Consider the following 23185-nt stretch of genomic DNA (forward strand, 5'->3'; position numbering starts at 1 on the left):
TGTAACCTAAAAGAAATGTACTCTATTATTATTCATATTCAAGTGTTTGTGCGAAAAATTATTAATGCGCATGCATGACAGGGAGGTGTCCTCTCGATCACATGAATTTTTTTCCTGATAATGAAATAACTTAAAATTGGGGTGTCTTACATACATGAGAAATATATCTACAGAAAGCTTGAAATGTCTGCTTTTAAATCAACCAATTCAAAAGGAAAGCATTATGTAATCTGTGAAGGTTGCATTTCTCTTTAAAGGCGCGTACAGTATACTATGGAGATGAGAGTCAGCACTGTGAATTTCTTCTTGCAGCCGACAAGAAAACATTTGTTTATTAATAAATAATTTAAATATCTCCTTTTTCACAATTATTAGGCTACTTCTGCCTGTGCTTTGTGGCAAACTTAATGTGTGTGCTTGAGCGCGGTATATGTTAAAGCTCATTATGGATTATATATGTTAATTAAATATAAACGTGCGATTAGTTGAATAATGACTTAAATTAATGACTACTTGTAACTAGTAAAATCTTACGTGGGGGGCAGACCTATTAAATGCCCTCTAGACATCTCTGTTAAAATTTTTAAAGCATTTTATACACGAATTTGCATAAATTCTGGTTTCAGAATGGTCCCTAATGAAGAGATGCCTTAACATGATTTTTGAATCGTGAATTGCCAATTTCGGACAGTAATCACAATTTCTATACCGATTCAATGCTTTCAAAATATATACACATTAAATTTCTACAAGCATGAATTAATGGAGACCTTGGACAGGGTTCGTGCCCTCATATCTCTCTTCACGCGCTCCACTATTTAACGCCTGTGACTGTCACAGGATTGCGCTTGTGCGTCGTTTGTCTCTGACACATTTTCTATGCAGCTGATGTGTGATCTCTACTTAGGCCTCTTGTCCAGTAATGCTAAAGTGAAGTAATTTTACTTTTATGTAGTTTTTCAATGACTCTTGGCATCTTACAGATGACGTTAACTGAGCGGTCGAAAACAGTATTTATTGCATGGATGGAGCAGAAATGTAAGTGGCTGAAGCATACGCACAGTTCCACTGAATGATAAGTGTGTTTTAACAATGTCGTTGTACCGAATGTACGAAGGAAACGGTTAAAATATCCTCAGCATTAACAACAAAAGAATTTTGGGGAAGCATTTAAATAATCCTGTGAATGCACTTAAAGAATGCAGAATTGAATCCTTATAATTGAATCAAATTAAATCAAATTTAATTGTGAATCGAATCGAATTGAATCGTTCTAAATTTGCAAAAAAACGTTCTTGAATCAAATCGAAAACCTATGAATCATGATTCAAATTGAATTGCTGTCTACCTAAAGATTCACAGCCCTATAATTCAGGGCTTGTTTTTATTTCTTAAGGAATTGATTGGAAGGTAAAAAATCTCTGTTCTTAATCAGAATGGAGCCACACCTGAATGAAACAGCTTTCTGTAATAAAGTCTAAATATTTAGTTTTGTGAAAATGTATTTGACCCTATTATAATTTCTTCTGTTTTTGTGTATATTTCATATTAAATAGCTTTAGATCTTTAAAATGAAATACAACATTTACATTTAGTCATTTAGCAGATGCTTTTATCCAAATTAACTTACAAATGAGGACAATGGAAGCAATCAAAATCGACAAAAGGGCAATGATATGCAAGTGCTATGACAAGTCTGAGTTAGCCCAATACAATACATGTAACAAGGTTTTTTTTATATATTTTTTTTATTATATAATACATAAGAAAACAGATAGAATAGAAAAAGAATAGATCAAGCCAGTGTTAGAGGCCTTGTTTGCTTTTTGCTAATTGTATAATAAATAAAAAGAAAAGAAATAGATAGATAGAATACAAAAAGGTTAGGTTGATAAGTAAAGCATCCCATGGCACACTGAAGCACTGAAATAGCCTACAGGGGAAAAAAGATAGAAAGTTACGAGGTTTCGCTGACGGTTTGAGGATCCAATGGCGTCACAAAGTTTTATTATTGGTTAAATATTTGTAAAAAAAAAAAAAAAAAAAAAAAATCTGATTCAAAATAAAAATAAAGAAATATAATAGAGATATGAAATTTGGATAATTTTTCATGGCACACCTGGCTAGGGTATGGCATCTTCCATACGGAAACGCTGCCCCTGATCACAAATTTTTTTTTTTTTTTTTTAAACAAAAAAAAGTCAGCCAACACCTTCACCCATGTGTAAAAAAAAAAAAAAAAAATTACATCCTTAAACTTTATATGGTTGTCTTGTTGTGCCACCTTTAGCAGCAATTGACTGCGATCAAACACTTCAGGTCAGTCTTTCACAGCGCTGTTGTGGAATTTTTTTCCCACTCTTTTTTACAGAACTGCTTTAGCTCTGCCACATTGGAGCGATTTTGAGCATGAACTGCCTGTTTAAGGTCCTGCTACAGCATCACAATTGGGTTTAAGTCACAAATATGACTGGGCCACTCCAAAACTTTATTTTTGCTTTTTGGTTTGAGCCATTCCGAGGTGGACTTACTCATACATGCTTTGAATGAACTGAGCTGGATGATGACATCACTGAATTCAATGATGAACTGTCTTTAAATGAAAAATTAGTGTTTACTATTGTCATTTTGCATTACTGACACACTATTTTCCTAATTAATGCTGTACAGTTGCTTTGACACAATCTGTATTGCTAAAAGCGCTATATAAATAAAGGTGACTTGACTTGACTTGACTCGACTTGACTCTTGCTGCATAATCCAGGTGTGCTTAAACTTTAACTTAGACATCGAAGACTTGACATTCTCTTAGGATATTCTGATAAAGAGCAGAATTCATGTTTCCCTCAATTATTGCATGTTACCCAGGCCCTAAACCAGCAAAGCATCCCCACATCAGCACACTGCAACCACCATGCTTGAGTGCAGGTATGATGTTCTTTTTGTGGAATTCAGTGTTTGGTTTAACCCAGATGAAATAGGACTCGTTTTCCAAAGGGCTCCCCTTTCACTTCATTAGCTCTCACAACATTCTCCCAAAAGGTTTGAGGTCATCAAGGTATGTTTTGGCAAAATTCAGATGAGCCTCAATATTCTTCTGGGTTAGCAGTGGTTTTCGCCTCACCACTCTTCCAGGGATGGCATTTTTGGCCAGTGTTTGGACAGTGACTTTTATTGATGCAAGAGAAGCATGCAGTTCTTTCCATGCAGTCCTTGGGTCTTTTGTGACTTCCTGGATGAGTCGTCGCTGTGTTCTAGGTGGAATTTTGGAAGGACATCCACTTCTCTTAAGGTTTGCTACTGTGCCGAGTTTTTTCCAATTGGAGATAATGAACAGGGTTGGAAATAGTCAGGGCAGTTTGAGTCTAGTCCAGCTGAACTCCATTATAAATGCAGTTTCATAGATTTAGGAATTGGTAGCTACTGGGCAAATACATTTTCACTCAGGTTCAGTTGGTATTTTTTGCTTCAGTAAATAATTATATCATTTTAAAACTGTGTTTCGTTTTTTTAGGTTGCCTTTGTCTTATGGAAGTCACAGATGCTCACAAAAGCCGACAATTGGGGCAAACACTTTTTCTCAGCACTTTACTTTGTGGTTAGTGCACATTAGCAGTCAAAAAGGCAATTTGTTTTTCTTTTCAAAAAAGTTGTTTCAGGGGTTTGTTTGTGTGTTTTGAATAATGTGAATGAACAACTGAGAAACAATGAAATTAGGAATATATTTAAAAGTAAATTGGTTAAAATTTAAGTTTACGTTGAATTGAAAAGTAAGCATAGGTCAGTGAAGGTAGTGAAATTGTTTTCGCAGCCGTGGTAAGGACGGATGTGAATCAGCTAACCCCAGAATCTATGAAGACAGGATCACATTAACATAGCGGCTTTAGCCAGCTGTTACTCAGTCATTACTCTCAGCGAAACCTTTTTTACAGACACGAATCTGCGTTTGATCCCTATTGTTTTACTGATAAAGTGTTGAGCTGAGTTTAAAAAGACTTTTGAAGAGAAAGATAGACACGGATTGTATTTTGTAGTTTGCTGGCTTTACCACTGTGCAGATGTGTTTCTAGGGAAACTCAGTTTTGAAACATCAAATTACAATTAATTTTTGAAATATATTAATATACCAAAGCCAAATAATTGTATTAGATTATCAATTAAAATAACTTTTTCTAACTTCTGTAAGAACTGGCCAATACTATTATTTTCTTACCAATGCATTTTTATTCACATTTAACTGTTTTATTTTTGGTGTTTAGGGTTGCCTTGGAGACATTAGATCGCCTGACTGAGTCTTTAGACTTCATGGATTATGCCTCAAGAATTATTCACCCCATTGTGCAAATTCTGGACATTACTCCAGAGCTGCAGAACACATCAATGGACACACTGTCCTCACTGGTTTTTCAGCTTGGCAAAAATCTACAATCTCAAAGTCTAGTTTAAATCATGCAGTACTATCTGATAGTTTAGCTTTTTTAACTGTGTTCTGTAATTCATTTCTTTTTTCATCATTAAAAAAAAAAAAAAAAAAAAACTATTAAACTATTTTTATGCCATAATTTCCCGAATTTTATGTCATGAAGTTATGTTCTGAAGTAACCTCTAATGATTTCCTAGTGTCTCTCTAATGCACAAAAAAGGCTTCCAGTCAGAGAGAAGGATGAGGTCATTGCTTTTACCATTCCTCCTAAAATCCTCTTAGAATTACCACTCAACATGTGGCCATCATGAGCACCAGACACAAGTTCTGATTCCTTTGATCACTGCAGGCCACAATCTTCAGTTTCCTGTGTTTAGAAGAGCAACACTTTATTTGTGTACTTACTAGTTGATGGGGTTTAGTCACATGTACACACATGTGCACACATTCACTCCCAACTCTCCAAAGCTTTTTTTATTTTATTATACCATGTGGAATCAAAATAATCATTCCAGTAAGCTTGCTTTGCTCCTCATCTAGCAAATGTCAGAAGTACTTGTACAGAGTTGATATTAATGTAAGTAGTAATTGTAGTGAGTTTGTTTTGATATTAATCTTGAAATTACTAGATGTAATTGCTTTGATTTCATTCATTAATAGTCATATTAACATTTAATTTTTTAATAAAGTTGTGTGTTTAATATCATAATAGATTTTCGCTGTGTAGTGAAAATTTGTATTCATATGTAAAATAATAGGTCTGCTTATTTCTCTTTCACAGTACCAGATCTTTATCCCTATGGTGAACAAAGTAATGTTGAAACACCGCATCAATCACCAGCGCTTCGATGTTCTCATCTGTTGAATTGTCAAGGTCAGTATCCCACCCTCTCCACGCCTGCATGCATAATTTTTTTGTGCAAAATTATATTTTTTTCCACATAGACTAGGTCCCTGATGACAGTTCAGTCCTGTTTGAGTTAGTCTGAAACAAACGCCTCTTGTGTTCTGGTGGAGAAGCCTGCCTACGTTTCCTGCATTTGGCCCCCTGTGTGAACCACCACTCATTCTTTGTTAGTGAACCCAGACTTCCTGCTTCAACACATGGCCTCTTGGCATCCAAAACTAATCTTTAGTCTTTGTTTTTGACATGCATAACATTTTGTACTGACATAGAATTACCTCCACATAATGCTGGTGTTAAAAAAGGTTCTTGCCCCTCTTTCAAGAGTAAATGTTTTATTTAGAAATATACGTATTTGAGTGCCCTTTTTGCCAGTAAAACCTAAATAGTTGTTGCCCCATAATTAAAAAAAAAAAAACATAAAGGCACACATCTCATTTTAGATATGCTATTGATATGCTTGAGATGTTTAATATGTTAAATAAGTGTAGCACAAAAAAATGTTTGTATGTTCAATTTGTGTTAATTATGTTATGTACACAAATACTTAAGTACACAAATATTCTGTCTCTGGAAAGTGTTGGCATATTTTGGAGCCCTTTTTTCTGGTGCCCCCATGTTTTTTCAAGCTGACCACAAATGTAGATTTGTGAGTGTGTTGTCTTTGCTAACCTCTGTGTGTCTCTCTCAGGGCTATACTTTGGCAGAAGAGGAAGAGGACCCTCTGATATTTCAGCATAGACATTTACGTGGTGATCAAAGTGAAAATTTGGTTAGCAGCCCGGTCGAATCGGGACCAATGAAGAAACTGTACGTCAGCACAACTGCTCTTCAGAAGGTTTGTAGAATGACGTGTAATCTTCATCACTTCACATTCACATATTGGAGGGTTTGTGGTGAACATATGCACATGCCAATAATAGTTTGGTATTAAAGGAATGCCCCAATCCTGATCTGATCCCAATAAAGTCAGCTTCACAGTTATAAATTGGAATATAATGTCTAGTTTATGATGTCTCCATCCAAAACATACTTATCCTTTTTTTCTTTTTTTTAAATATAGTGGTATTGTGTGTGGTGTATTGGTTGAATGAGCTCATTTATCACATCTTGAAATGTTGAAATGGTATCACACTGTTCATAAAAATAGTTTCGACTTGCTCCAAAATTTGTAAAAAATGATAAACCTCTTTACAGTAATAGTCCCAATGAAGTTGAGCCCAGAATATTTCCTGATCTCCTGTTTTTCTATTTTGTTTGATTTGAGCCATAGCTGCGTCTGTCTTCACCACCACACTAGATCATCCTATTCAGACAGAGATTTTATTCACATGTCCTGTGGGCACACTGCTGAAGGCATTGTCTGTTCTCTGTGATTTGTGAAGACATCATAATGATTCACAGGTGTTGCCTGAGAGGTCTTTCCACTATCTACTCATCTATCTATTGCCCAAATATTGAACATTCACCCATGAGTGGACTCAACAGCCTCGAGTGGTTTGCCTTTTGTCTTCCTTTTTGAAATAAAACACACAAAGGTGTCTGAATGAAATTTTTTATTGATATACACATTTTATTAAATGATAAAAATATTCTGATACTGAAAAGTTATATATATATCTGTTTATTAGGGCCCAATGCTCCATTTCTTCTTCTTCTTCTTCTTCTTCTTCTCCTCCTCCTCCTCCTCCTCCTCCTCCTCCATAATGAATTGCATTTTTAAGGGGCCTAAACTTGGTCCTAAACTCATGAAAGTTTACACACACATCAGAGCTGGCGAAAATGATATGGGTTTCAGAAGTGGGTATGTCTAAATGACTCAATAGTGCCACCTGTACACATTCAACAGAGTGCGCCTTAAGCTACGTTTTATGTACATGTACGAAAATCGGTATACACAAGGCAAATTCCAAACGCCTTTTTTGTGCCCTTGAAGGGCACTTCGAGAAGGTGATGCCATTTGTAGGGACGATCCAAATGAAAGTAAACAACTGAATCCCTTCGCGAAGGGCCCTTCCAGAAGTCCGTTAGCGAAGGGGACATGCAATGGTAACTTCATGGAAGTGATTTCCATTTGTGATCTTGTGATCTTCAGTTAGGCGATCTTGTGATGCATTTTAAAGCTAAGTTGTGGTTGATTTCGACACAAACGTAAGTCGAATAGGCTAATTAAATTTGTCTTTATTTTAATGTAATACAAAATATTTTTCATCAGAAATATTATTTGAGATGGTAATGTAAGCAAGTTTAGTTTGAAAAATATTAATAGTAAATAAAACACAATTAGATAAAATTTAAATAAAATTATAATGAGAAGAAATATTTATTTGCAACAGCTGGTGGAGTGCTGAATGCTGTGCGCACGTGCAGCAATGTCAAGGTAACATTTGGTCAGTCATTCCCTTCGCCAAGGGAGTTCCAAACGCTTAGAAAGAGAGAGAAAGATGGTGGTGTGGTTGTTGTGGCATGTTGTTGCAGCATCTGTGTGTTTTTTTAACCTATTTTATTTTTTTTATCTTCTTAATTTTTTTTTATCGATGTCTGAAGAATGCGTTTTTTCTAAATTTCCCTCCGGGGATTAATAAAGTTAAAGTCAAGTTATACAAGACAGTGATGCCCTACACCCTTCCAAGGGAGTAGTGCATATGGATGCTCACTTCCGTTTGGAATTTACCCACAGTCTCTTGGTATAAAATCCAAAACTCAACAGGAAGTACGATTTTTGTGCAGTTTTTGCCATTTCCAAGCCTTGTACGTTAGTGATGCACGGGTCGTCTAATAACCCACAGACCCCGCAGGTAACCAGCGTGTCGGGTTGGGGCAGGTAAAGAAATTGTCACTTTATTTGAGGGGTGGATTGGGGCGGGTCATTAAAAGCAAAATAAAAAAAAATAAAAAAAATCCATCTATGTTTCGTGTAATTCCCTATAGCCTATATTAAATATTTGGAATATCTATTTTCATATTTTATTAGGTTCTTTGATATGGTTACAATACGCAGGCCTGCGTAGCAACGTAACTTGCGTGATGTCCCCAAACCTTTGGTGTCACGTGACATGTCACGAAAGCGCCAAGCAGCTCCCGCCGCCAGTCACGACAACAAAAACGGAGAAATAAAAGTGAAGATGGAAGATGAGGTGCGGGAGAAATTGAGGTTGGGAATTTACATCATTGAAAGAAAAAAGGGTCAGGCTGCTAAATCGAATGTTTGGGACCGGTTCTCAGAAATAGTTGCAGCAGGAGACAGCAGCAGTATTGGCTACGTGAAATGCAACTCGGGTTAAAAAATATACAAACACGAGAGCCACAAAACGAGCACTTCCAGCATGTCAAGACATATTTGTGGGGGGTCTAAGAAAGGCTGGGGCGGGCCAAATAATTTCATAAAAGCGGGACCTGCAGGTTGGAAAAAACTATTGTACGTTGACAAACTCCTCCTACAGTTTTAATTGGATTTTGTGATTTTTTTAGTGTGGTATTTGTGATTTTGAATTGCTAAGTTGTTGAGTTTTTGTGTTTTGGTTTGTACCTTGTAGCCTGACAAATTTGATGTTTCTCCACTTAACAGGTAGTTGCTGTAACTCAAGCAAGCAATGGCCGATCTGCCCCAAACTTGATACGTTTGATAGGTGTTCTGTCCTGAACACATACCCATGCCCATATTCATTTATAGTCTTAGCGCCACCTGCTGGCAACAGGAAGTGTCATGTTAACACTGTTTTGGACTCCTGGGAACATATTAATAAGCGCTAACAAGTGTTAAATAGGCTGTCAACATGCTGGAAACATACTAAAACATGCTAGCAACATTTAGCTAAGTGCAATTAATGCAGTGAAACAGGAAGCTGCTGTAATTCAGGCATGCAATGTCCAATCTGCCCCAAATTTAACAAGTTTGATATGAGTCCTGTCCTCAACACATCTACATGCCCTACATCTACATATAAGTTCCATCAAACAGGAAGTTGTTGTAACTCATGCATACAATGCATACAACAGCAGCTATATCCCCCTGCAGCCCAAGACTGGTTGCACACTGAAACTAAGCAGTGTTGAGCCTGCTCAGTACCTGGATGGGAAACTAGGTTGCTGCTGGAAGAGGTGTTAGTAAGGCTAGCAGGGGGTGCTCGCCCTGTGGTCTGTGTGGGTCCTAACACCCCAATATAGTGACAGGGACACTATGCTAACAAAAGGACTGTCTTTCGGATGAGATGTTAAAACCGAGGTCCTGACTCTCTGTGTTCATTAAAAATCCTTCAAAAAGATTTGCCCATTGGCCTCTGTCCATCATGGCCTCCTAGCCATCCCCATATCTGCTGATTGGCTTCATCACTCTGTCTCCTCTCCACCAATAAGCTGGTGTGTGCTGGGCGTTCTGGCACAATATGGCTGCCGTCGCATCATCCAGGTGGATGCTGCACACTGGTGGTGGTTGAGGAGATTCCCCCTTGTATGTAAAGTGCTTTGAGTGCAGAAATGCGCTTTATAAATGTAAGGAATTATTAGAATTATTATTACAGTGTCCAATCTGCCTCAAACTTCACATGTTTGATTAGAGTCCTGGCCTGAAGACATCTGCATGATTATATTTGGTTCAGTTCAATTCAATTCAAGTTTATTTGTATAGCGCTTTTTACGATACAGATCATTGCAAAGCAACTTTATAGAAAATTAAGTTTCTACAATATTTAGTAGTAGCTTATCAGTGGTGACTGTCAGTTTATGTACATATGACAGAAATGTATGGAAAAATCAATTAAAGACGTAATCAAACAGACGATGAACACTATTAACAGCAATTATTATATGATGCACTCAAACTTATACTGTAGCAAAATTTGGTAGTTCTGTATGTTGTTTCAGGGATGTCATCATCTGAGGTCCTCTGAGGGGCTGGCATCATCTCTTCTCAGGTGTTCTGGATCCAGACTGAAGCTTGTGTAAATCTTGTGCAGAAACCGAGAAACAAATAGAGACATAATTAGTGTAGCTGCTGTTCCAACCAAGCAAAATTAATTTGTTTAACCCAAGCTAAGGAATAATAATGCACATTTGATCAGATATAACTGCAGTCCAAGATTATAAAATGCATTATTTGAATGCCTGGCCAAAGAGATGAGTCTTTAATCTAGACTTAAACAAAGAGAGTATGTCTGAACCCCAAACTTTATCAGGAAGGCTATTCCAGAGTTTGGGAGCCAAATACGAAAAAGCTCTACCTCCTTTAGTGGACTTTGCTATACTAGGGACTACCAAAAGTCCAGAGTTTTGTGACCTTAGGGAGCGTGATGGATTGTAGCGTGGTAGAAGTCTAGTTAAGTACAAAGGAGCTAAACCATTAAGGGCCTTGTAGGTAAGTAATAATATTTTGTAACTGATACGGAACTTAATAGGTAGCCAGTGCAGAGACTGTTAAACTGGGGTAATATTTTCATATTTTCTTGACCTGGTAAGGACTCTAGCCGCTGCATTTTGGACTACCTGTAGCTTCTTTATTGAAGATGCAGGACAGCCACCTAGCAGTGCATTACAATAGTCCAGTCTAGAGGTCATAAATGCATGAACTAGCTTTTCTGCATCAGAAACAGTTAACATGTTTCGTAGCTTGGCAATGTTTCTAAGATAGAAGAATGCTGTTTTTGTAACATGGGAAATATGATTTTCAAAAGACAAGTTGCTGTCTAATATAACACCCAGATTTTTGACTGAAGAGGAAGTAACAGTATATCCGTCTAGTTGCAAATTGAAATCCAAGAGATTCTGTGTTCTATTTTTTGGTCCAATAAGTAATATATCTCTCTTATCCGAATTTGATAAGAGAAAATTATTGGTCATCCAATCTTTTACATTTTTAACACACTGTGTTAGCTTAATTATAAAATAATTTAGAAGTTTCAAGTGGTCTCATTGAGATGTGTAGTTAAGTATCATCAGCATAACTGTGTTAACTAATCCCGTATTTTCTAATAATATTACCAAGGGACAACATGTATAATGAAAATAGCAGAGGACCTAAGACAGATCCTTGTGGCACTCCATATTTGTGACGATTCGTGTACCAGAGAGACACAGGGAGAGCGAGAGATCCAATTGCAGGTATTTATTCAATAAAGGGTAATCCAAAATCGTAGTCGAATACAGCCAAGGTCAAAACCAAAAAGACAGTCCAAACAAAACAAACAAATGAAAGGGACAGGAAAAGGGAACTCGGAATGCGAGATGACTCGGAGGACGAGCAGACAGGAAGAAACTCGGGGACGAGAAAGCTGGACACACGAAGGGTAAGGACTCCATACAAACAACAGGAAAAGACAGGAATATATAGGGAGGCTAATGACAATAGATTGCCTGCACCTGGTGCAATTAACAGGAGTGCAATTACTGTGAAGACAGGACAAGACTAGAGGAATTCTAGTCCCTACGGTGAAGTGTCTAAGGGGAAGTGAGCCCACTAGTGGACACCCAGGAAAACAGAGACTAGACAGCGTGACATTATCCCCTCCTCCACGGAGCAGCTGCCAGATGCTCCACCCGAACCCAAGGGAAAAACCAAAGACACAAAGAGACCAGGAGGGAGGTGGAGCGGCGGAGGACCAGGGGGATGGACGGAGGGCCAGATAAAATGGTAAAACAGAGACAAGAAGACCAGGTAGAATGGGAAAACAGAGACAAGACAACCAGGTAAAATGGGGAAACAGAGACAAGACAACCAGGTAAAATGGGGAAACAGAGACAAGAGAAGTGCAACACAAAACAAGGAGTGCAGGAGGGTGGTGGACCGGCGGATGATCAGGGGGAGGGACGGAGGGCCAGGTCCTTAGAGGGAACCGGAACGAAAGACACAGACAAGAAACCCAGGAGGGAGATGGACCGGCGGAGGATCAGGGGGAGGGACGGAGGGCCAGGTCCCTAGGAGGAAACAGAAAGAAAGACACAGACCAAAAAAAACGACACAAAATAAACACAAAAACACAAGTCCAAGAAGGACATCACATGATGCCCACCAGGGCGGAGCAGAAGACCACCACAACCATGTGGTCAGGGCGGAAGCCCCCCAGGGCGGAGCAGAAGACCACCACGTCCGTGTGGTCGAGATCGAAGTCCCCCAGGACGGAGCAGCAGACCACCATAACCGTGTGGTCGGGACGGACGCCCCCCAGGGCGGAGCAGAAGACCACCACAACCGTGTGGTCAGGGCGGAAGGCCCCCAGGGTGGAGCAGAAGACCACCATGTCCGTGTGGTCAGGGCGGAAGCCCCCCAGGGCGGAGCAGAAGACCACCACGTCCGTGTGGTCGAGATCGGAGTTCCCCAGGGTGGAGCAGAAGACCACCATAACCGTGTGGTCGGGACGGACGCCCCCCAGGGCGGAGCAGAAGACCACCACAACCGTGTGGTCAGGGCGGAAGGCCCCCAGGGCGGAGCAGAAGACCACCACGTCCGTGTGGTTGAGATCGGAGTCCCCCAGGGCGGAGCAGAAGACCACCACAACCGTGTGGTCAGGACGGACACCCCCAAGGGCAGATCAGAAGACCACCACAACCGTGTGGTCAGGGCGGAAACCCCCCAGGGCGGAACAGAAGACCACCACGTCCGTGTGGTCGAACCAGACGCCCCCCAGGGCGGAGCAGACGACCACCACTCCCTTGTGGTCGAGGCAGAAAGCCCCCAGGGCGGAGCAGAAGAAGACCACCACGTCCGTGCGGCTGGACCAACAGGAGGACAAGTCTGGTTGGGCAAGTCTGAAACATAGAACATGAACATGTTAATGGTAGCCTCCGTGGCCACAACAGGAACAGTCGGGTGCCCAGAGAGATCTACTGAGACATGACGAGTCTCTGGAAGTTCTGCAGAGGCGAGGAGAGACTCTGGAAATCCAGCAGAGACGTGGAACGGTTCTGGTAGTTCATCAGAGACGTGGAGAGGCTCTGGTAGTTCCACAGAGGAATGACAAGACTCTGGTAATCCCATGGTGTTTATACTGGATTCCAGAAGATCGATGCTGACTTGACTCTGCTCCTGAAGATCATTGGTGACTTGCATTTGTTCATGAAGATCATTGGTGACTTGCCTTTGTTCCTGAAGATCACTGGTGACTTGCCCTTGTTCATGAAGATCACTGGTGACTTGCCTTTGTTCATGAAGATCACTGGTGACTTGAATTCTCCCATAAAGATCACCGGTGACTTGACTCTGTCCTCGAAGATCACAGGTGACTTGACTCGGTGGTCGAAGATCACTGTTGAATTGACTCGGTCCTCGAAGATTACCAGTGACTTGACTCGGTCCTCGAAGATCACCAGTGACTTGACTCGGTCCTCGAAGATCACCAGTGACTTGACTCGGTCCTTGAATATCACAGGTGACTTGACTTGACTCTGAAAGGTCAACGGGAACCTGACTCAACTCTGGAGGGTCAACTGGCACCTGACTCGATTCTGGAGGGTCAACTGGCACCTGACTCGACTCTGGAGGGTCCACTGGAACCTGACTCGACTCTGGAGGGTCAACTGGAACCTGACTCGACTCTGGAGGGTCAACTGGAACCTGACTCAACTCTGGAGGGTCAACGGGAACCTTACTCAACTCTGGAGGGTCAATGGGAACCTGACTCAACTCTGGAGGGTCAACGGGAACCTGACTCAACTCTGGAGGGTCAACGGGAAGATGACTCGACTCTGGAGGGTCAACGGGAAGATGACTCGACTCAGGAAAGCCCACAGTAGCTGCCATCCTCTGCAGTGGCTCTTGTGCAGTGACGCTGGGTTGGTGGCCATCTTGCACTGTGGTGCTGGCTCAGCAGACGTGACGTGAACCGTCTCTGGATCAGTAGACGTGACGTGAACACTCCTGGGAATCTCTAGGATCTTTGACAGCATGGAGAAATAATCCAAAAACGTCTCAGCGGCCATCTTGGGCGTTGGCGCTGAGCTGGCGGCCATCTTGCCCCGTGGCGCTGGGCTGGTGGCCACTTTGTGCTGTGGCGCTGTGCTGGCATCCATCTTGCCTCGTGGCGCTGGGCTGACGGCCATCTTGTGCAGTGTCACTGGACCTGCAGCCATTATGGGCAGTGGTGCTGGGCCGGCGGCCATTCTGCGCAGTGGCTCTGGGCTGGTGGCCATCTTGTGCTGTGGAGCTGGGCTGGCATCCATCTTGCCTCGTGGCGCTGAGCTGTCGGCCATCTTGTGCTGTGGAGCTGGCCTGGCATCCATCTTGCCTCGTGCCGCTGAGCTGGCGGCCATCTTGTGCTGTGGTGTTGGGCTGGCTTCCATCTTGCCTCGTGGTGCGGGGTTGGCGGCCATTCTGTGCAATGGTGCTAAGTCGGTGGCCGTTCTGCGCAGCGGCCCTGGGCTGGTGGCCATCTTGTGCAGCGGCACCGGACTGGCGGCCATCTTGTGCAGCGGCGCTGGCTCGGCAGACTTGCGCCTCCTTCCCCCTCTACGTCCACAATGGTGAGACGGCGGTTCCCAACCGAACTCAGGGTCGCCGGTGGGCCATATTGGAGAGTGATGCCGGACCTCCTCTCGACCACTCACTCCTGAGCGACCTCCCCTGGTCCCACGGAACACGACCAGGCGAGTACCCTCGAACCCATTCCTCGCCCGCTCGGTGACTGGGGAGGAAATGTGAATAGACATACCGCTGGATCTCTGTTAGGGATGGAGTCCTTCTGTGACGATTCGTGTACCAGAGGGCACAGGGAGAGCGAGAGTTCCAATTGCAGGTATTTATTCAATAAAGGGTAATCCAAAATCGTAGTCGAATACAGCCAAGGTCAAAACCAAAAAGACAGTCCAAACAAAACAAACAAATGAAAGGGACAGGAAAAGGGAACTCGGAATGCGAGATGACTCGGAGGACGAGCAGACAGGAAGAAACTCGGGGACGAGAAAGCTGGACACACGAAGGGTAAGGACTCCATACAAACAAAAGGAAAAGACAGGAATATATAGGGAGGCTAATGACAATAGATTTCCTGCACCTGGGGCAATTAACAGGAGTGCAATTACTGTGAAGACAGGACCAGACTAGAGGAATTCTAGTGCCTACGGTGAAGTGTCTAAGGGGAAGTGAGCCCACTAGTGGACACCCAGGGAAACAGAGACTAGACAGCGTGACAATATTTTACTGGTGATAACTGAGATGACTCCCCATTTAAATAAAGTGGTAGCAGTTATAGTCATAGCACTACCTACTGCTAGCAGGAAATTACTTGTTTTACACTAACTTAAACATGCAATGTCCGATCTGCCCCAAACTTCACGTTTGATAAGTGTCCTGGCCTGAACACATCTAAAGGCCAATATTCTGTTATAATCATAGTGCTACCTGCTGACAACAGGAAATGTCTTGTTTTACACTAACTTAAACATGTAATGTTGGTTTTGCCCATTTCTTTTTGATCTATCTTCAGTATGTGTTTTGAGAGACTCGTCAGAGACTACATCTGCTCTGTGCTGCCTGCCTCACTGGATCCGCTACAATTTGCATATCGTAGCAACCGTTCTACAGATGATGCTATTGCTTTCACCCTACACACTGCTCTCTCCCACCCGCAAGGCTGCGGGTCCTGATGGCATCCCAGGCCGTATGCTCTGAAACATGCGCATTGCAACTAGTCAGTCTTTAAACAGACATTTTCAACCTCTCCCTCTCTCTGTCTGTGGTTCCCTCGTGCTTCAAAAAATCCACCATTTTGCCCATACCAAAGAAAAATAAAATCACATGCTTAAATGAATGGAGGCCTGTTGCTCTAACACCCATCTTCAGCAAGTGTTTTGAGAGACTCGTCAGAGACTACATCTGCTCTGTGCTACCTGCCTCACTGGATCCACTACAATTTGCATATCTTGTTGCGAAGCTCCAGACTCTGGGACTAAACAGATCTCTCTGCAGCTGGATCCTGGACTTCCTGACAGCCAGAAGTCAGTTGGTCAGAATGGGCAACAACACTTCATCGCCACTAACCCTCAACACTGGTGATCCTCAAGGCTGTGTCCTCAGCCCACTCCTGTACTCCCTGTACACACATGACACACACACACAGCTCCAACGTCATTGTCAAATTCACTGACGACACAACGGTGATAGGCCTGATCACCGACAACAATGAGATGGCCTACAGAGAGGAGGTGAGCACCCTGACTAAATAGTGTCAGGAGAACCACCTCTCACTCAACATAGACAAGACCAAGGAGCTGGTAGTGGATTTCAGGAGACAGAGCAGAGAACACACACCTATCACCATCAACAAGACACCTGTGGAGCGGGTAAACAGCTTTAAGTTTCTCAGCATTAACATCAGTGAGGATCTCACCTGGTCTACACACACTGATGCAGTGCTGAAGAAGGCACATCAACGCCTCTTCTTCCTGAGATGGCTGAGGAAATTTGGAATGAGCCCCAGCATCCTCAGAACATTCTACACCTGCACTATAGAGAGAATCCTGACGGGCTGCATTACTGCCTGAACCACTAGGCCACGACTTCCCCTCAAAAATGCATGTTGCCCACCGTTTGCTGTGTTCCTAAAGCCACCAGGTGGCATTGAGCCTGGGTGCGAGGGCCCTTTCATCGCTGCTTGCAGCTTTAATTAGTCCTGTTTCTGCTTTTTGCAGGCATGGGGTGCAGCCAGGAAGGTCTCCAAAGATGACTGGCTGGAGTGGTGAAGACGTCTCAGTGTGGTCTTGCTAAAAGAATTATCTTCACCTGCCCTGCGCTCCTGTTGGTCTCTGGCACATACGTATATACCAATCGCTAGGTAAACTTCACCTTTTCTGCCTCTGTTCCTCTGTTCATAAACCCATCCGTTTTACAGAGATGTGTCAGTGGTTTTGTCTGGCCAGAGGAAAACGATGGAGTCTTGGTTCCTTCGACACACTATTTACTTTAAAACTGTTTTGACACAATCTACAATCTAAATTTTCAATAACCCTTAATTGTGGGATTACAAACCCGATTCCAAAAAAGTTGGGACACTGTACAAATTGTGAATAAAAACAGAATGGAAGATTCAAATTTCAATATTTTATTCACAACATAGATGACATCAAATGTTTAAACTGAGAAAATGTATCATTTTAAGGGAAAAATAAGTTGATTTTAAATTTCATGGCATCAACACATCTCAAAAAAGTTGGGACAAGGCCATGTTTACCACTGTGTGGCATCCCCTCTTCTTTTTATAACAGTCTGCAAACGTCTGGGGACTGAGGAGACAAGTTGCTCAAGTTTAGGAATAGGAATGTTGTCCCATTCTTGTCTAATACAGGCTTCTAGTTGCTCAACTGTCTTAGGTCTTCTTTGTTGCATCTTCCTCTTTATGATGCGCCAAATGTTTTCTATGGGTGAAAGATCTGGACTGCAGGCTGGCCATTTCAGTAACCGGATCCTTCTTCTATTCAGCCATGATGTTGTAATTGATGCAGTATGTGGTCTGGCATTGTCATGTTGGAAAATGCAAGGTCTTCTCTGAAAGAGACGACGTCTGGATGGGAGCATAATGTTGTTCTAGAACTTGGATATACCTTTCAGCATTGATGGTGCCTTTCCAGATGTGTAAGCTGCCCATGCCACACGCACTCATGCAACCCCATACCATCAGAGATGCAGGCTTCTGAACTGAGCGCTGATAACAACTTGGGTTGTCCTTGTCCTCTTTAGTCCGGATGATATGGCATCCCAGTTTTCCAAAAAGAACTTCAAATTTTGATTCGTCTGACCACGGAACAGTTTTCCACTTTGCCACAGTCCATTTTAAATGAGCCTTGGCCCGGAGAAAACGCCTGCGCTTCTGGATCATGTTTAAATATGGCTTCTTTTTTGACCTATAGAGTTTAAGCCAGCAACGCCGAATGGCACGGTGGATTGTGTTCACCGACAATGTTTTCTGGAAGTATTCCTGAGACCATGTTGTGATTTCCATTACAGTAGCATTCCTGTATGCAGTCCCGTCTAAGGACCCGAAGATCAAAGGCATCCAGTATGGTTTTCCGGCCTTGACCCTTAAGCCCAGAGATTGTTCCAGATTCTCTGAATCTTTGGATGATATTATGCACTGTAGATGATGATAACTTTAAACTCTTTGCAATTTTTCTCTGAGAAACTCCTTTCTGATATTGCTCCACTATTTTTCGCCGCAGCATTGGGGGAATTGGTGATCCTCTGCCCATCTTGACTTCTGAGAGACACTGCCACTCTGAGAGGCTCTTTTTATACCCAGTAATTTTGCCAGTTGACCTAATAAGTTGCAAATTGGTCCTCCAGCTGTTCCTTATATGTACATTTAACTTTTCCAGCCTCTTACTGCTACCTGTCCCAACTTTTTTGGAATGTGTAGCTCTCATGAAATCGAAAATGAGCCAATATTTGGCATGACATTTCAAAATGTCTCACTTTCAACATTTGATATGTTATCTATATTCTATTGTGAATAAAATATAAGTTTATGAGATTTGTAAATTATTCCGTTCCTTTTTTACTCACAATTTGTACAGTGTCCCAACTTTTTTGGAATCGGGTTTGTATTTTCCCAATAATTTTCTCCAAAAAATTTGTCCAGTATAAAGTTCTAAGACATGAACCAAACTAACAATCTCCAAATTAAAACCAAATATTATAAACTTTGACTTAGCATTTACAAACACAAAATTAAAAAAATTCAGAAAGCTGTTAACCTTTTCGTCAACGAATAGAAACAAAAAGAAAATGTTAGGAAGGGACAGTTTGGGAAAAATTATTATCTGAATTAATCTCCTCCATGGTAGGGAGGTTAGATGAGCACATTTGCATTGTAACATACCAGGGCCGCGCACAGACATTTTGAGGGGCAGTGGCCCAGACCAAAAAAGGGGCACTGGGGTGTGGGTGCTTGTTAATACAAATTATAATGTTGTTACAAATATACAAATTAAAAGAGAAGACAGCACACTCTGAAATAACTTCAGAGTTTATTGTAGATGTTTTGATAAGAATGGGCTCTCCCTCACTTTCTGAGCCTGCTTCTGCCTCATCTTCAATGGAAATACTGTAGGGCAGAGTGGGGTAAGTTGAGCCAGTGGGTAAGTTGACCCACCCCCTGTTTCTTGGCAACTGTACACTTTTAATGTAAGGTGACCATATATTTTGGTAAAATGTATAATTTTTGTGTGATTTTGTGTTGTATTTTGGGAACATTGGAATTTTATGCAAGAATTTGGTTTGGAGACTGTTTTTGGCTTGTCAAAGTAAACTTTTAGCATAACAGATGTAATTGTTGTTACATCAAAGCAAATGTATATTATTGAATTATTATAATATTATAAAATTGATATTACTGGTTTAGTGTATCATATATACATATTTTGTAGTTTATTTGATAGGGACAGTGTACAAGTGCACCAAATCCTCTTCCGATAACAACCAGAAAATGCTTTTCATCGCATTATAATCAGATATATCTTTCCACCTGCAGTACCTATTGGCCAACAAACTCTCTCTTTAGTCTGGTTTTAGGAAGGCTACAGCTTTAGTGTTCAACATATTGTTTCAGAAATGCAAAGAATTAAATATATAAATTTAAACTTAATTTGGTTGGTTTTATGTTGTTAAAGTTAACTTAATGAAAAGAAATATGACTGTTTGTAAAAGGAAATTATTAAATTAGTTTTTTAAATTATTATTGATTTCAGGTTTGAATCAGATTTGGTCAGATGGTCATTTTACACCCAGATGGTGCATCTTACCCACTGACTCGACTCGAAACCAAACCCGGGGCAAACTGAGCCATGGGAACACTTTTTTATAAGAAGCCATATTTTTAGAACCCTTTGTCATAGATACATTCTGATCATTTAAAATGCTGGGAGAAATTTGGGGTGAGTGAAAAAAAATCGGGGTGGGAGGAAAAAATATTCTTCAAATGCTTTGCGTTCCCTCAAGAAACTTTTGCATTCTCTCACAAATATATTTGCGTTCCCTCGCAAAACTTTTGCGTTCTCTCGAGAAACTTTGCGTTCCCTCGCAAAACTTTTGCATTCTCTCGCAAATATATTTTCGTTCCCTCTCAAAACATTTGTGTTCTCTCGCAAAAAGTTTGTGTTCTCTCGCAAAGATATTTACATTCTCTTAAAAAAACAGTTGAGTTCGGACAAACACTTCCTGTTTACTTTACAGCTTGTATTGGTTCATACAGCTCCATACGTTCACAATCGAGCGGTTCATAGAGTTTTGTTTTGAACTTGGAAATATGAAATAGTCAGTACATGCTTATTAAGGCACGGTTTTGGGACATTCTAAAACTCTTAATGTAAAACACTGAATGACTAAATTCATCTTATTAATAAAGCATACAGACAAGCAGAATAGCCCAGAATATGAACTTAACCCGGTAAATTGCACTTTAAGCATGGCTATCCCTCATAGAAAGAAAATGTTTAATTTATGGACTAGACAGTGGTATAAAAAGGCCGAATTCGGTATACAGTTTATTAATAAATTATACATGAAAGCAGAGAAGGACGCTTTTTCCTCCCATAAAGAAAACGCAGAGTTTTATTTTAAACTTGGACTCAAGTTCAAAAAGCCTACAGCTTTGCTTATAGTTTAAGGAATGGTTTTGGGACATTCTAAAACGCTTGATGTGGCTTAATGTAGGCTACTATAATGGTGACACTGGAGGCCATATTCGGTATTAGTCCTAATAAATACTATTAATAGCTTTAACAATTGTAATATTAACTACCTTATTAATAGCATTACTATCAGTGAAGCAGATAGCCATAATGCAACGTTCCTCCCCCATTTAAATAGGGCTGTGCAAAAAATCGAATGTGATTTTCATGCACATCTCATCAGTAAAGACGCTCCTGTAATTAGTAGTATATCTCCAGCACGTGCGTTAAGATCAGGGTTGCCACGTTTTCACAACAAATCCTGCCCAGTTGCTTCTCAAAACTAGCCCAATCCCGTTTCCAGGAGGTTCCCCGATAAACCCACGAACATGAAAAACAACCACAGACTTGGTAACACTGGTTGGCATTTACTACACAGAGCCGTAATTCACTGACAATCTACACAAAATCGATTTTAAAATCGCAGGCGATTCTTTGTCGATTTTGAAAGCGATTTTGTGTAGCTTGTCGGTGGACTACGGCTCTGTGTAGTAAATGACGCGCCACCTGAACCAGTGTTGCCAAGTCTGCGGTTGTTTTTCATGTTCGCGGGTTGAAGCGACCCCAATACCAATAACGTGATATTTAGCCCCTAAAATGCGAATTTTACCAAGGCAACCCTGCCAAAAAAATGTATAGTTTAACCCCGAGATGCAATTTTTTATCGGGGAACCTCCTGGAAACGCGATTGGGCTAGTTTTGGACTAGTTTTGAGAAGCAACTGGGCAGGATTTGTTGTGAAAACCTGGCAACCCTGATCTTAACGCACGTGCTGGGAGATATACTACTAATTACAGGAGCATCTTTACTGATGAGATGCGCATGAAAATCGCATTAGATTTTTTTGCACAGCCCTACATTTAAAACCGTTAGACTATAGAAAACATAAGGTAGGCTAATGGACAAAGACAGTATAGGCTAAAACCAAAATATGGTACACGGTTTATTAATAAAATATAGCCTATAATGCAAAGGAAAGCAGACAAGCCCAGAATAGCTATAAACAAGCCAAAACCTAATGTAAAGCAGTAAAAAAACTCATTTAAAGCGTACCGCTCTCATTCAGCACAAATCCAAATGTTTTCATATTCGCAATGTAACGCATTCCTGTGATTCAAAGCTGAATTTTCTGCATCATTATTCCAGTCTTCAGTGTCACAAGATCTTTCAAAAACAATAGTGTAACAGTTAAAGTCGAATAACATTCAGTTAGTTTTTGCTCTGATGAACCAAATTTATGTATTTATTCATTTAATTTCTGTCAGTCAGTGATATGTCCAGCAATTCTGAGTAGTTATAATTAATGAAATGAAACAATTTTACCATTTGAGTATTATTTGTAAATTCCTACTCATATTGCACAAAAATAAATAATCAAGAATGAAAAGAATAAACTAAAACTGACCAAGAGGGAATTCTGGGAATGTTATTTTATGGTTGCAAAAAAATAACATAAAAATAACCATGAGGGAACGTTCTGTATAGGTTATTTTTAGGTTATTTTTAAAATAACCACCCTGAAAAAAAAAATAATAATGATACAGCACACCTATTAAATGTTTCAAATCTAAAATATGGTGTAATACTTTGTAGCTTAGAGAAAATATAAGCCTAGGCTCATAGGCTTGACATTTATCCTGCTTGAATTCATTCTAAGAAACGCACATAACTTCATAAGTACTAAACTTTCATCTTTGAATTTTAAATATTTTAACTACAGTGTTTTTCTTTCATTTTCCCTGACTGCAGCCGTCAAATGTAACACACCAGCAAGGCAAAGCTGACAGCTATTTGCGAAAATGTACTTTAATGCGCTTGTTTGATAACTTGTGGTTAAAGCGCCACTCAGCGATCAAAAGCTGCAAGACGCGGCGGCACTTTGCAGACGCGGCGGCGGCGGCAAAAACCTCATTCTGGTTGGCCACCTACTGTACCTCCCCTCTCCCAGTGCCTTCGGGCAGCAACTCAGAATGTGCTCTGGTGTTCCACACCTGGAGCACAGTGGACATGCCGGTGACTCCACCCTGCCCCATATGTGAAGATTTGATGGGCTCGGAAGCACATCATATACCGCCTGGATGAGAAACTTGATCCGCTGTGGCTCTGCCTTCCACAGCTCCGCCCATTTCACCTTCCTCTCGATCACGTTCTCCTAGGGCTGGACAATATATCGAACGATATCATCATGCGCATCTCGTCAGTAAAGCCCG

The 23185-nt window shown here is 41.1% G+C and overlaps 1 protein-coding gene across 3 annotated transcripts in view; it reads left to right on the top strand.

The window, feature by feature from the left end:
• Positions 1 to 23185, top strand: part of LOC109078812 (serine/threonine-protein kinase mTOR-like) — a 94837-nt gene that overhangs the window by 10072 nt on the left and 61580 nt on the right. For 2 of the 3 annotated variants that reach the window (XR_006155482.1, XM_042730363.1), the window contains exons 3-4: positions 5205 to 5297; positions 6019 to 6165. Coding sequence is in view for 2 of the 3 variants with exons in the window: in XM_042730363.1 (XP_042586297.1) it covers positions 6127 to 6165 (39 nt within the window). In the remaining variant the exon portion in view is untranslated. Of the gene's footprint in view, positions 1 to 3514; positions 3599 to 4259; positions 4992 to 5204; positions 5298 to 6018; positions 6166 to 23185 lie in introns of those variants that run through there. The other variant, XM_042730362.1, reaches the window with a different exon arrangement.

The sequence above is a fragment of the Cyprinus carpio genome, chromosome B8 (assembly GCF_018340385.1).
Source record: "Cyprinus carpio isolate SPL01 chromosome B8, ASM1834038v1, whole genome shotgun sequence".
Lineage (NCBI taxonomy): Eukaryota > Metazoa > Chordata > Actinopteri > Cypriniformes > Cyprinidae > Cyprinus > Cyprinus carpio.